This window comes from Neltuma alba, unplaced genomic scaffold (assembly GCF_004799145.2).
Source record: "Neltuma alba isolate B1F8T4 unplaced genomic scaffold, ASM479914v2 tig00012799_pilon, whole genome shotgun sequence".
Classification (NCBI taxonomy): Eukaryota; Viridiplantae; Streptophyta; class Magnoliopsida; order Fabales; family Fabaceae; genus Neltuma; species Neltuma alba.
Genome location: NW_021637196.1, coordinates 175,829 through 191,058, shown reverse-complemented (window position 1 = coordinate 191,058; position 15,230 = coordinate 175,829). Strand labels below are relative to the sequence as shown.

The 15,230-nt window shown below is 34.2% G+C and overlaps 1 protein-coding gene and 1 pseudogene across 1 annotated transcript; one reads left to right on the top strand and one right to left on the bottom strand.

Moving 5' to 3' along the window:
* Positions 1-577: 577 nt before the first annotated feature.
* Positions 578-4,044, top strand: LOC114731054 (chloroplast processing peptidase-like; annotated as a pseudogene).
* Positions 4,045-5,469: 1,425 nt separating this feature from the next.
* Positions 5,470-7,516, bottom strand: LOC114731053 (uncharacterized). The gene is made up of 4 exons (XM_028918181.1): positions 7,425-7,516; positions 6,755-7,322; positions 5,971-6,156; positions 5,470-5,835 (listed from the first exon to the last, which is right to left on the bottom strand). Exons 2-4 carry the CDS (start codon positions 7,214-7,216, stop codon positions 5,470-5,472), a joined length of 1,014 nt encoding a protein of 337 aa, XP_028774014.1. The 5' UTR covers positions 7,217-7,322; positions 7,425-7,516.
* Positions 7,517-15,230: the final 7,714 nt, after the last annotated feature.

Genomic DNA, 15,230 nt, shown 5'->3' with positions numbered 1-15,230 from the left:
TATTTTTATTTTCAAATATGCCCTTATAATAAATAATAAAAAAATATCATATTAACATAAGCTTATAAATAATTTAAAATTATTATATTATGTAAATTGATAACTTTTTTTACTTTTCATATTTAATGAAATTCTTATTTATTTTGTTAATTTTATAAACTAAAATTACTTATTAATCATAATTCAAAAAAATTATTTTTACAGACTAATTTTTATAAATCTAATCTGAATACAGTAATATTCATATTACTGAATTTAACCTTTTCACAATAAATTACTTTTCTAATTACTAATTCAAACGGATTTTATAGTCTTACTTGCTGGGAAAAAACAATCAACTGACGTTTCACGATGAATAAAATTTTTATGGCAAATCTCTTCTTACTTAACAAATTACTTGACCATCATTGACAACTCTCTTCAGGAGCGTATCAATCTGTATAACAGGAACCAGATTTTCTAATTATTTCTTTCTCTATATGGATATCCTTATTATTTGGAAAAAAAAAATCCAATCTTTACTGATTAGAGTACGGACAAATTTTCATATTTCTGTGGATTTTGGTTTGAGCTCAAGAGGGGGCCACAGTTGAAACCCCAATCACGTTATCAAGACGGAAGGAAGCTGAAGATATTGCAGAGACATATCAATCTTTGAAGGGCTAGGCAGAAATGCGATCCCTCAATATCCTTCCTTCATTGCCGTCGCTGCAAAACCTTACCTCGGACCACATTCACCTCTTCAAACCCGTTAGCCCCTTTAATTTCCACCCAAGTTCCAAAGCCCTAACCAACGGTTTTTGCTACAGAGTCCAAAGCTGTGGACTCCATGGCCGGAAGATTAATTGCAATGCTTTAAGGATTCCGGCGAAGAAAACTAAGGTTGTCTTGGACTCCAGTGGCGGCGATGATGGCGGAGGGAGTGGTGGTAACGGCGGTGATGGTGGTGAGGATGGAGAGGTGCAGAAAAAAGATGGGTCTTCGGGACCTTTGCCGGATTGGTTGAATTTCACTTCTGATGATGCAAAGACCGTCTTTGCGGCACTGGCAATCTCGCTTGCGTTTCGGTCGTTTGTGGCCGAGCCTAGGTACATTCCTTCCTTGTCAATGTATCCTACGTTGATGTTGGAGATCGAATTGTTGCAGAGAAGGTAGTTCAACGCTTCTTCTTTTTCTTCTTCTGTATTTATTTTTTAAGCTTTCTTTAATTTTCATGTGGGTGAGGAGGTTGGTGTTCTTTCTTTCGTAATGTGAAATTTGAGTACATACTTGAAGTAGAACCGTTTTCTTTGAGTGTTAAAGTATTCTGTGTTGTAAGTGTGTATCTGAGACTGCCATTTGAGTGCTAGGCATATGTGAAGATTTCAATTTCCAGGTCTATCTTTTGTAGTTAAATGTGTTTATAGTTTCACCTCCAGAAGCTTGCATTGCATTCCAGAAGCATTGCATTGCTTTGGAATTTTGACTTGATATCACCATCCAACGAGCCTTCCCATTATGATACATTGTTTAAAAGATGCATCTTCATTGTTTCAGGTTTCATACTATTTTAGAAAGCCTTGCACAAATGACATAGTAATATTTAAAAGCCCACCAATCCTTCAGGAAGTTGGGTACACCGATGATGATGTCTTTATAAAACGAGTGGTTGCAAAAGAAGGCGATATTGTAGGGTAGATTTTGATACTCTCATTTCATATGTTCTTTTCCTTTTATCCTTATTAAAGTGGGTCAGAGTTGTAACTATGAACTGTTCCATTTCCTGATAGCAATGGCAAATAAACCAAATCAGGACAGACTAGAAGAAACTCAAAATTCGTATTGCACTTCCAGAAACACTTTTTATTCCACAAAACAAAATTAGAGTTTGTCCAAAATCCGGGAAAATCCCTTCTAAATACTGATATTTCATAATCTGTACAGTAGTCTCAATCCAATATTTAATTTCTCTAGGGAAAGAAAGAAAAGATATTATGGTCCCTGCAATTACATTATTATTGTGCTTTTGTTGTTTGTCTTGCACTATAGATAACTTTCACAGACGCACATGAAAATGTCACAAGTAACAACATAAGGAATTGCAAATCTTGATTTTATTTCAAAACTGTGAATGAACCTGATTGGTATGGGTACATATGTAGAATTGGCGTATTGTTGTTTTACAAATTCAGTCACTAACGCTATGTTTGGCTCGACGGAGGGAAGGGGGGGAGGGAGGGATTTTAATCAAGGGAAGGGGAGGGGAGGGATTTTAATCAAGGGAAGGGGAGGGGAGGGTAGCTACAAAGGGGAGGGGAGGGAGGGGAAGGGAGGGGAGGGATTTTAATGATCTCCTGTTTGGATTGATTGGAGGGGAGGGGAGGGAGTAATTTTAATAATACCTTATTTTGTTCTAATAAAAATTGACTATTTTAGCCTCATAAAATTTAAATGAATTTTCTCACTTTTTATTTTGTTAAGATATAACTATATATATATATATAATATAATTCACTAATTTTGATTTACAAGATACAGTCACACACTTATAGAATATCAAGACAAAACTCACAAGTGATAGATTTCAATCAGAGAAAAGACCTTGAGGGTGAAAGAAAATACCAACGGACTCTTAGAATTAGAAGAAGAGAAAAAAAGTTTACAAATGCTTACTAATTTTGGAGATAATTATCTTAATAACCTCTTATTAGATGCTCAAAAGAACTCTCTTATGTAGAAATGTTATGACTAATTAGAAGTTAACAAATCAAAAGGACATATAAGGAATTAAAATATCATCTCTCATCTCCCCTCAAAAAAACCCCACTTTTGGAGGGGAGGCTAGAAGGGAAGGGAAGGGAGAAAAACCCCTCCCTCTTTTAAAAAACATCTTAACCAAACGAGGGGAGGGGAGGAGCTCCCCTCCCCTTCTAAAAAATTATACCAGCCAAACAAGGGGAGGGGAGCAACTTCCCTCCCCTCCCCTCCGAAAACCCCGTACCAACATAGCGTAAGGCTCCAAAGTTGCTTTGACTACGGAGCCATGCCTATCTATTGTAGTGAATTGGATGATTGGGTTAAGGGCTGCCCCCCTTCCCCGGTCACTAAGGCTTTCACATCTCTCTTGTTACTCAGTTTTCTCCGTTTGATTTAGTTCTTTGCTCTTTTCAACTAAGAGCAACTTTGTGTTTCAGGTTCATAAAGGGCGTCTTATAGTTAATGGGGTTGAAAGGAACGAAAAGTTCATCCTCGAACCACCTCTTATGACATGACGCCTACAGTAAGTACATAAATGCAAGGCTTAATTCTCACGTGGCCGTATTAGATATGAGGGGTCTAGATTACACTATATAATGTTGGCTACAATAGGCAAGCCATTTTAGGCCATGTGGTTTCGCCTTCTTGCAGTTCTTTTGGGCTACTTGAATTTGAGGCATGGCATCAAAGAAAGAAGTGGGGATTTGTAGTTTCATGGGGTTGAGGTGGAGGGGAGGAATATTTAGTTCAATCCTTCTTGAGAAGATTATACTAAAGGGATAGGATATTAGATTCAGAGCAAGTATCATTTAGTATTAATAATGTCTTGTTTCGCAGCGTGTGCCACAGAATTACGTTTTGTGATGGGAGACAACCGTAACAACAGCTATGATTCGCATGTGTGGTAGGCGGTTTTAGATTCATAATTTTCCAGATTCATCATTTTAATCATCTGGTTTTTGTCCCATTATATTGATGTTGTCATGTCATGAATATGATTTATTCAGGGGCCCCCTGCCAGCCAAGAACATCATAGGCAGATCAATTTTTCGGTATTGGCCACCAAATAGGATTGGCGGCACAGTTCCTGAGGTAAGTTGTCCTGTTGAAAGTGACCAGGGGACTAGCCTAGCTTCTCAATGAAACTTCTTCACCCATCCAGCAATTTAAGGGATGTTTCTTTGTGAATTGTAAGATAAATTAGCCAATGTTGATTCTGTAAAAGGAATAGGACTTGTACTGGGGCCAATTTTTTTATGGCCCTTCTTGGTTCATGTAATATTTTGATAGACGAAGATTTTTAGGTACAGGCGTTTATACTAGCAATGATTGCGCATTCCTTCTCTTGAATGATCATGTTCAATACCTTTTGACCGCCAAGAGCATTTTTCAGCTCTATCTACAAAGTAAAGCGGAACTCCTGAGTTTTTCAAGATAGCAGAACACAGTAGGTTGCAGATTTGACAATAATTTGTAAACACCGAGGGATGTATTTGGGGTAATTGCGTTAAAAAACTTGGACTCTTGACTTTGGGGCATGCTTTAACCATGCATGGAAGAGCGTTCTACTTAGAAAAAATGACAGAAAAATAATTATTGAATTTAAAAAAAAAACAAATAAGTTTTGTTCAATTACTTTTGTAATGATCTTGACTATACTTGTAATAATTTTTACTATTTAAAATCTGTCAAAATTATTTATTTATCATATTGAAATTCCTGTCATTTTCCCTTTATTTAAAGTCCCTCATCCTGAGGTTCTTAAAACAACTTTCAAATGGAAACACAAGCATCCTTTGCTCCATCAGCTTTCGAGCGGGAAAAAACACGGTAGAATCCTTCTATCATGTCACTTTGGTCCTGTTATAAGTAACTTGTGGAAAGTTTTTTTTTATTCTAAATATAAGTTACTTGTAGGAAATTGAATGTTTATTTTTTAATTTTATCTTTATTTAATTTTCTTGCGACAGAGAGGAAGGAAAAGAAAAGATAAATAACTAAATATAGAGAGGAAAAACTTTTATAAATATAAATTAAAACTTATTTATCAATTCAATATATGTTTTTGATATATGAGAACAAGTGGCTTAACTAGAGTGGGACAATAGAGGAAGCAGATCAAGGGTCTCACTCTAATGTATGATGACAGAGCTGGGAACATGATGAAAAAGAATGTCAAACAAAAAAATATTAACTGATATAATATTTATACTCTTCCGGTCCTAATTATAAGACCCAATTAACTTATTTGAGGAGATTAAGGAAGTAAGTTAAGTTGGTTATTTATAATAAATAAGTGTTGTCATTCCTAAAATATCCTTGCTAATTAAGTATATTGGCTAAAACTATCATTATTAGAAGGATTATCTTGGAAAAAATGCATAAATATAAGAGACAAAATGGATTGGGGTCTTATAATTAGGACCAAATAAAAAGTCAAATGGGGTCTTCTAATAAGGACCGGAGGAGTATATCCATTGGCCATAACCAAAACACACACACAAATGAAGCAAACAAGAACAAAAACACGTCTAGAAACATTATTGATTCTATAATTAATTACACAACGCAGCAATGTCGCTAGAAATAGCAGCTTAGATAACAGGTTGGCAAAAAGCAGCTCAAATAACAGGAAGGACAGCTTATTCCAAGGTGGAGTAGATGGGTGAGTGAAGGACTAATTATCACCTTCAAGATTTTATCCATCCCATTCCCCGTTGAAAAGCGATGCTACTAAAGCTTCACAAGTCTAAAACATTTCCTAGTAAAATTTTTTCTCATTTCCTGCCTAGCACTACCAGGTTGCAGCAAGACCATCATCATCAGTTTGTATGTACAAGCATTCTCTTTAGGTTTTATGGGTTTGTTGCTGTGGGGAGTGATAGTAAACAAACAAGTAACATGCTTTCGATGTTTTGACCTCACCAACTTCCCCACAACATTACCTCGTGACTTAACTTCGAAATCTAGCTTCACTGGGACTCCATTGTCAATTGAACCAGCCAAGCTTGCTCCAGCACCATATAAAGGAACCCTGCTTCTCTGGAGACTGACATGCACAGTCTTGTGGGTTTTTCTTCCCTGATAGGAATTCTTCAACTGCAGCAAAATGTATATGAACATTGAATTAAAGAATGGTGGCAATCAATATGCAAAAGTTCTCTGCGGTTTGCGTTTGCTGTGGAGCCAATCTTTATAAATTAAAAAAGTTATGGTCACTTTTAAAAATCTTACATCACCAGTTGCAACTGCAATCTCAGAATACATGAGATTCACTGACTTGGAGCTTACGTGAATCCCAAAAAATGTTGCCGGGTTATATACGGTCATTTTCACAGAGCAGTTCGTTGTCAGCATCTTGGTTGGAACTCCTGTGGGATCTGATCCTTCTCCCAAGTAGAAGCTATGTACTGTCAAACTCTGGAAGAAGTGAATCATTGCCATTAGATTGACCGAGTATTTCTTTATGTACAAGAACAGAGAAAAAGAATTCAAACATTGAGATGTGATAGATAGGAATTGGAAGTAGACATTTTTAAAGTCTGTCCGCAAATGCCATTCCTAGTACTGTGCTTGTTTTGAACTCTATCAAAGCTTATATGTTGTCCCAGTACACAAACAAATCCCTCACTCCTCATCTTTGCAACCTCAGACAGAATAATAATAAAAAAATAAATATAAAATTATCCAAGTTTCTCACTATTCACATGTTCACTCTCAGCACATGAAATTATCACTCACATGCAAGCGGAGATTATCAATTAAATTTATAGAGTGATCCTTTCTCACTCCACATGAGGGCATGAATCAAATTTCCCTTTTTTTATATGCCAGCGCTGAGTATAAGGGAGTCATGAGGACCCCTCAACTATCAACAAAAGAATATTCTCCTGAACAACATAAGCAGTGGCCATATAATACTAATGAAAGGAATTGCCCCTCTGATTCACATAATCAAAAAATTATAATATCCCAATTGGATAAGAGTTGGCAAAGCAAACGTCAACAATCCCCGTACCTTGACACCGAACTGAGGTTTGTAAGACCTACTAACTCCCCAGATGATGAGACAGAACACAGTGAAGATCACAACAAACCCTAGCACAGCAAGTGAAGCTTGAGTCCTTCTCAACGATCCAACATTGTCACGATAATAACCATCATAATCCCCTTCTTCTTCGATCACTTTACATTCAGGCCACCCTTTGTCGTCCCCTTTCCGATTCGATTTCTTTCCCCAGGCAGAATTGTAATTACCCGAAATCCTACTGGCAGAGGAGGCCCGAGAATGGTGACCGTAAGACTGGTGCAAAGGGGACTCCGTGGGACTGTTGTAAGCAGGAGTGGCTTGCATTGAGCAAGATTTGTCGCCATCGTGAGAATCCCTAGAGGGACTCTGCACATAGTAAGCAGGTCGCTTGGGAGATCTCGGAGATGATGGATCGAAACTAGTGACATCGGAATCAGACTTGGCGTGCATCGTGTAAGTCCCGAATTGAATCAAATCAGAAGTATTCCATTCAATGCTTTAAAATTGCAATGGCTGAGTAATTTAATTCTCCCAAAATAAAAATTTCACAAGCATGCTGAAAATGAACGCGCGATTCAGTGAAAAAAGAGAAGCTTCTGATCCAATAAGTACGAAAAAGAAGCGAGTAAAGTAAATGACAAAGGAAAATTCAGCTCACTCTGTAGCAAGAAAACTGAAAGGATTTCTGAGTTGCGTTGGACAGGCAGACTGGGAGTTAGTGAATCAGACTGAATCAAAGCGACAAGGAGGAAGACACTGCGCGTTAGATTTTATTATTTATTTATTTTTTATAAAAAAAGGAGAGCAGTGTTTGGTTTGGTGTAACTTTTTTCAGTACCCAGAAAAAATGGCGAAAAAGGAATTGTAATGAATTGAAAAAGGAAATAGAAATTTGGAAAAAGAAAGGAAACAGCAAATGGATTGGAATGAATAAGATCAAAGTTACTCAAATACCCTTCAATGTAATTCCCTTTTTTTGGCCTCCCCTTTGATGTAATCACTGCATCTTTTCTTTTCTTTTCTGTTTTTGAATAGAAGCTGAAATTCATTTAGGGGATAAACCCTAATAACCTTATAAGGAGTTAGAATCCTTCATCAAAATCCACCCAAGAACAACTCGACGAAGGATGATTAAGGATGCAAAAATTTCCACACATCATATGAGAGGATTTTGTTAAAAAGGTAGCAATGCCTAAGTCCTCCCTAAACATATGCAAAAATCTAACCTGCCAGTTTCTATACACAAGGAGCCTATACTTCTTAACCAAGTCTTTGAAAGGATGCTCATCCCCACACCCCATCAAAATGAGGTTAATGGCATCAATTCTCAGAGTAACAGAAATTAAGAACATACAAAATGCCAAAAAATTCAGCTATTGAAAAAGGTATAGCAATGAGTTTACATTTGTATCCACATATCCATTCTCCTTGTGCTGTTTTTAGTACTCCACATCTACGTTGCCCACTTTGAAAAACCATTGTATTGAAAATCGGACCGGACTAGCCGGTTCAAACCAGAAACTGGTGAACCGTCAAGGAAACCGGTCCGGTTAAGCTGTGAACCGGGTTACTGTGTGACTCGGTGTGACCCAGCTTGAACCGGGTGACTCGGACTGAACCGGGGTGACCCGCCAGGTTTGGTGGATCAACCCGATCTCCCCTTTAAAAAAAAAAATATTTTTGATGCTTTTTAAAAAAACTGTTGATAATTAGGACTTAGTGATTGAGTAATTATAAGGAGAAATATTTTATTATCATAAATCCATTTTGATATTTTGTTGGAATGAATATTTAGTGATTTTAGTAGTATGATATTATAAGAAATTGTAAGAATGTAATTATTTTACTAGTAATTCAAGATATTAAATTGATATCTAATTCTTAGTGAACATTTAAATTATTTTTTATTTTTTTATTTCTCACCGGTTTGACTCCGGTCTGACCCACTGACCCTTGACCCATTGCCTTGACCGGTTCAATTGCCGGTCCGGTTTTCAGTACCTTGTGAAAAACAGATCCATCGGCTTTCAAAGTAATGCAATTTGCTTGCATATCCACATTTCCCACGGATCTGTATCCTCCATTAGTTTAGAACTCGCACCTGTCCATTCATTCCTTATCGGCACTCGCTCAGAATAGGCTATCATTTGCATTAGCATTGGAGGTTCTACATGTTGGGTTGAATAGATTCTCACATCTAATAACCCATATGTCCCAACATATATAACCAACGAGTTTATTCCATTGGATTTTCTTGGTGTAATCCTTCCCTGCTTCATGTATGAGGTTCCATTTGATCCAGCTTTCCCCTTGAAGTAAGAAAAGAGTCTGCCACATTTTTGGGAGAGGACTGATTTCCATCTGTTCACTGTGTTTGAACAATCTCAGACCATGTGCATAGTGCCCTCAGTGCCATTACAGCCAAACGGACAAGAAGCAAGCTCAAGAAGAGCTCTTCATTGTCGAAACTCTACATTGTGTAACCTTCCATGTGATAGGAGCCACATGAAAGTTTTTATCTTCTCCGGCACTTGCCATCTCCAAATAAGTTTCCAGACATTATCTGCTCATCCACGAGTACTTGCAAAAAAAGAAGTTGCATGCAGATTTCCCAGTAAACGTACCATCAGTGGATGGTTTCCAAAATATTTTATCCTCTCTCCTATTCTCACAAGGGAGTGTGTGTGGGTAATTCGCTCAATGATATCATAAGAAAACAAGATGCCAAGTTTGTCTCTATGTCAGTCTACTCTATGGTTTACATAGTCAGACGCCTTATCATTTTGTCTACAAATCCCTTTCTTCCCGGTATTAGCTGAATGAGAGATATGTTCATCTTAGACCAATTATCAAACCAGAAAACAGTAGACGTTCTATCCCCGATCTTCTTCCCCAAACCTTTTCCAAAATTTTCCCAAAATCACTTGCCAGGTTCGGCATGAATTCATCCTCTTCTCAACTCGAGGTATTTGATGATCCCCGCAGTCATATTTAGATCTAAAAACCTTGAACCATAGGGCCTCTTTGTCTTGTATCAGTTTCTAGCACAATTTCATGATGAAAGCTTCATTCTAGGTCTTCAAGTTTCGTATCCTTAGTCCTCCATTCTTCTTTCCTTCCATTACTTGATCCCAAGATAACAAATGCTCCGATTTTTCTTTTAAAAAAAATTAATTAAATTAGTTATTTATAATAAAAGTGTATTGGTTATTCTAGAATGTCTTTTCAAATCATGTGGATTGTGACTATTTTTTAAAAGGAACTCTCTTATTATATACAATCAATAGGAATACTTTAAAAAAATTATGGATTTAAAAAATAAATTGAATTAATGTCTTATATTTATAATTAAAATTAACCATTTGTCTAACTTTAATGAGTATACTTTTAACAAGTTTTTGTTTTTGATCCTTATACTTTTAATATGCTTTGATTTTGGTCGCTATGTTGTGATGCTTAGGTTCAAGTTATTAATGTTTTAAACAAGATAAAGTATATAGATGAAAACCAACAAGAACAAAGTATAAACTAATTGAGTCTAATGAAAGAATCCTCATAATATGGTGAATCAAAGTCTAAACCTTTGCTAAGAGAAATACTTATATTTAGTGCGTGACAGTTTTTTGAATAAGATCACTATATAAAAAAATAACTAAAATAAAAAATCCTTAAAATATAAGGAGCAAAAGGAAGTTTAATCAAACTGAACAGACTACATTTTTTAAAAACAAAAGAAAAACATTTGCGACATATTTTTATTTAAAAATTAATTCTGCTTAAATAAACATGTTTTTATTTAATTTAATTTTCATTTTAAAAAAGTTCATCTTTCATTTTCTTATCTAGATCATAATCTTTTTGATTTAATTTTTTATTTTCATTTAAAGTACAGAAAGAATTTCAAAAGAGCGGGCAGGAGCTGAAGAGTTGAGAATTTCAAAGAGTGATATCTTCTTTTTTTTTTTTTTTGTAGTTTAGAAGTTATAAATAATTTAAATGTGATACATCTCATTAAATTGTACATGGAGTGTTTAAGGGTATCGATCTTATCGTATATTCGATCTTTGATATAAGAACTAGTTTGATATTTAATTTTATCATAAATACAATACCTTAATTTACTTTATCTGTAATATTTTTCTATTTTCCTGTCAAATAATCCCTATAATAGTTGTATATCTTAAGAAATTACTATCAATAATATAAACACATATAATTAATAAAAATATTTTAAGAATAACAATATTTATTTATTATAAATAATTAACTTAACTAACTTCTTTAATTTTTGCAATCGATACATCAAACCTGGACATAGTATCTTATACACAAGGTAAAAAAAAGGGTTTAAATCGTGGGTGAATAATACGAAAATATAATTTTTCTTCATCAAGATTATTACTTTTCTCCTACATATTTCTATTTTTTTGTTTGTAAACCCCCACATATATCAGGTTAAAAAAAAAAAAAGGCCCCATGTATCCTGCAAGGATCTTCAATTCTTCACAGACCAGAAGATCAAAATGAAACAATGATTGGGATGGCCTAATTGGTCTGTCCTTTTTACAAGACATTGATTGCCCCCAAAGATGGTTTTTAGGTTTTTTTTTTTTGAAATTTTGGTTCTTCCCACCAAAGATGGTTTCGAGATCTGTGTCCTCGCTGGTAAAAAAAAAAAAAACAGAGAGAGATCTCGTATGATAAACTGAAATTTAATTTCATTATATTCCAAACCCAAATAATTGAAATTAAATGAGTAGATACGAAAAATGTAGAGTCAACTCTCACAATCACACAATCAGTCGTTTTATGATTTGTGTGCCTTTTTTCCGAGGGGTTTGGAGGGCATGAATTTGGGAATAATTTGACACTCCATATGGATTTTTTTGATTTGTTTAAATCAAATTGAATATTACTAAGATCTGTTATGAAATTAACCAACAATGAAAGTAGATTGGAGAAGAGAAGTAGACAAAAAATGAGAGAATGATATTGTATTCCTTTACTTGCTTCACTTGCTTCACAATACAATGACATGCCTTATTTATAGGCATAGTCTTACACATAAGTTACATTGGTACTTAAATGATAGATAGTGGATAATAAACCACATGAATATGAGTGGGGGGAGTTACAAGATTAAAGGCATAGTGGAAAGGTAATGGAGTAGTGGAAGATTAATGCTTAGTGGAAGTAGTGGGAGTTGATGATGAAGTTGAGAGGAAGAGGAAGAGGAAGAAGAGGAGATGGACATCCACATGTTATAATATTCATAACACTCCCCCTTGGATGTCCATTATACAATATATGTGCCTCGTTAAAAAACTTCAACTAGGAAAAACCCTGTGGAATAAAAACCTAGTAGAAGAAAAAGAGTACACATTCACTGATACACTATTTGATGCTGCCTCATTAAAAACCTTGCTAGGAAAACCCAATGGGAAAAAACCATAGACAAGAAAAAAAGAGTACAGCGTTTATTAACTCCCCCTCTTGATAACATCAATTGATATCCTTGAGTCTGTGACATTCGATACCATGAACAAACTTTTCAAATATTGTAATAGGAAGTGACTTGGTGAACAAATCTGCTAGATTTTTATTTGAATGAATTTGCTGGATATATCTTTCACCATCTTTTGGATATTGTGAGATAAATACTCCATTTGGAATTACCAGCATGTGAATCAAAAAGAATCTAGAATTCTATTCCAATGTCTTTGGTGAAGAAATATATCTTACCAGTAAGTTAACAGCAAATGATATGTGATGTCATGTATGACTGATAAGATATGATATGATACTTCTGGACCTATGATTTGGTACTTCTGGACCAAGTAGTTTTTCATCACCTTCTCAAAATATATAAAGTTCTTTATTCACCTCCACAAATCTCACAACTATCAAAGTATATAATGGATATGATTTATCCATATAAAAATACTTTAAGGCTTTTCTTGTATCAATTATTTGATACACAAAAATCTTCATTTCTCAAGTATTCAATTTCCAATCCGAAGCAAAACTTTGTTCTCTTCAAGCCCTTCATTTCAAATTCTTTCTTTAAGCAATCCATAGCTTTTGTAAGCTCTTCAGGAGTTTCAATAATATTTATATCATCAGCATAAACAATTATAGCAAACTCACTTTCAGATCTTTTCATAAAAATACATGGGCAAATTGGATCATTTTTATATCATTTCTTCAACCGATATTTACTTAGTCGGTTATACCACATACGCCCTGATTGCTTCTGGCAACTTATTTAACTTAATCTTTGTTCTCAAGAACTTAAATTGTATGCTTCTGGCAAGTGAAATTCTTTAGGGAATTTCATATATTTTGATTCAAAACTATAAAATGGATCATACATACTGAAATTATTTTAATCTTCATAATATTTTATATACTGAAAGATTTTCTTATATATGCTCCTGGCATATTTTTGAATCCTTCAAGGATTATCATGTAAATTTTACTATTTAATGATCCTCATCCAGGGGTCATCTAGCAGGCACATTTCATAATGCCAGACTATTCAAATATGTAAAATTATATCCACCACAAAGTAATATGTCTCATCATAATCATTTGTGAAAATCTATATTTTCACATAAATGTCTATATATTCTATAGAAACTTTATATGTGTTGGGACTACAGGCCCATTTTCACATATCAAAATAACATTTTCATCACATCTTTTCCCTTTTTCTTTTCTTCTTGGCCAAATTTATATCTACTTTATATGATAGATCTATACGTAAGATCCTCTTTTTATCATGTGATATTCTTATGAAAATCATTGTCGACAACTTTACCTTTTCGGTTCCATTTTTTCTTTTGTGACATAACTTGTTGAGATCTCTTTCTTCCTTTTCAGGTACCTGAACCTCTTCTGGAGTTTTACAATTAGTTATGTCTTGACACTCTTCTAGAGTACATGCCTCCTCAATATAACTTCTAAGTTGTATGCTCCTCTTTATTCAAGATATTTATATTGGAACCGATTAACCTCTCATGCTTCTGGCATGTCTTAATATTTAAAATAATTGGAGCATTTTTAGCTGGAATAAGAGATTTAAAAATTTTCATTCAAGTCAGTAAAATATTTTGTAATATTTCATGAATGCAATTTTGATGAACTTCTGGTCCATACTAATATATTTGAGGATCTATATTTAATAGTAATAATGCATTCCATGCATTCTCTTTTCCAGCTACTCAATTTCTCCCCTTCATGTTAAGAAAACTTTGTCGAATAACAGTCAACTAATTATGTAGTATAAGTCTCCTAAATCCATTTGCTTCTTTTAGGAACATTATTTTGTTCCATTTAAAAACAAACAAGAAGAAGGAGGTTCTTACCCAACATATGTCCCAACTTTCTTTAAATATCCATCTATGTGCATTGTGGTGGATTGGTAAGAATAAATATTACACATTTCAATCTTTAGATGGAAAATATCTTGCTCCTGACCAAAAGCCAATTTCATTGGGAGAATTTTGTTGCCTTGATGTCTATAAGTGCTGCAATATATCAAATATGCCAACACTAAAATGGAAAAATTTGTTCTCATAAATATTGATCAAGCTATTCACGGAGGCATCAACAAATAATTTTGCTAGATCAATTTGTTAAGCAGGCTTTTCAACATTAAAAGCCTGATATATAAATTCACTAGTATCTTTAAAATCAAGTTTTGGGAATCACATAGTCTGGAAATATTTATCAAATAATTTGCAAACTTCAGGTTGCAAATTAATATCAATCACACATCTTACCATTTTATATAGATGCATCTATCAAATATTAAATACTTGTATGGCTTATGTGCTTCTAAATGGGCCCATATATATTTCCAGAAATATAGTGATCCATTCGAAAACAAAACATAACTAGTGATATTTTATAATCAATTTTCTTTGAGAACAAGCAGCACATACGGATTCTTAAAAATGTTGGCTATTCGGAAGAATCTTCTGGTTCTTCAATGGATATCAATACATAATCTTCAATAATTATATAGTTTAAGATGATCAAACAAGTCATGCCAACAATAAATCTAATTATATCAGTAAACTTCTGGTTTACTGTATCATGTTTCGTTACCAATAATAAACTTTTCAATATAATATATGATTGATGATATCCATTTATGAAATTGATATGAAAAATATATCCAATATCAACTCATATTTGTATTTCAACAGTTTTTCCCCTCAAGATTGAGTCATTCAAATATGATTCATTATATATTTCATAAATAGCTGCTAGCATAAAATAGGTTAAAGCCAATAACCTATCTTTTGCTTGGAAGCCTAAGTACTTCCTAGTTCATATATAGTTATGGACTTTGATCCAATTATACTATAACATTTACACTCTTTGGAGAACCAAAGCTGTGATATAGATCTATGGGTCATATTTTTCACTATCAATACTTTGTCTGCTCATAAAGAAA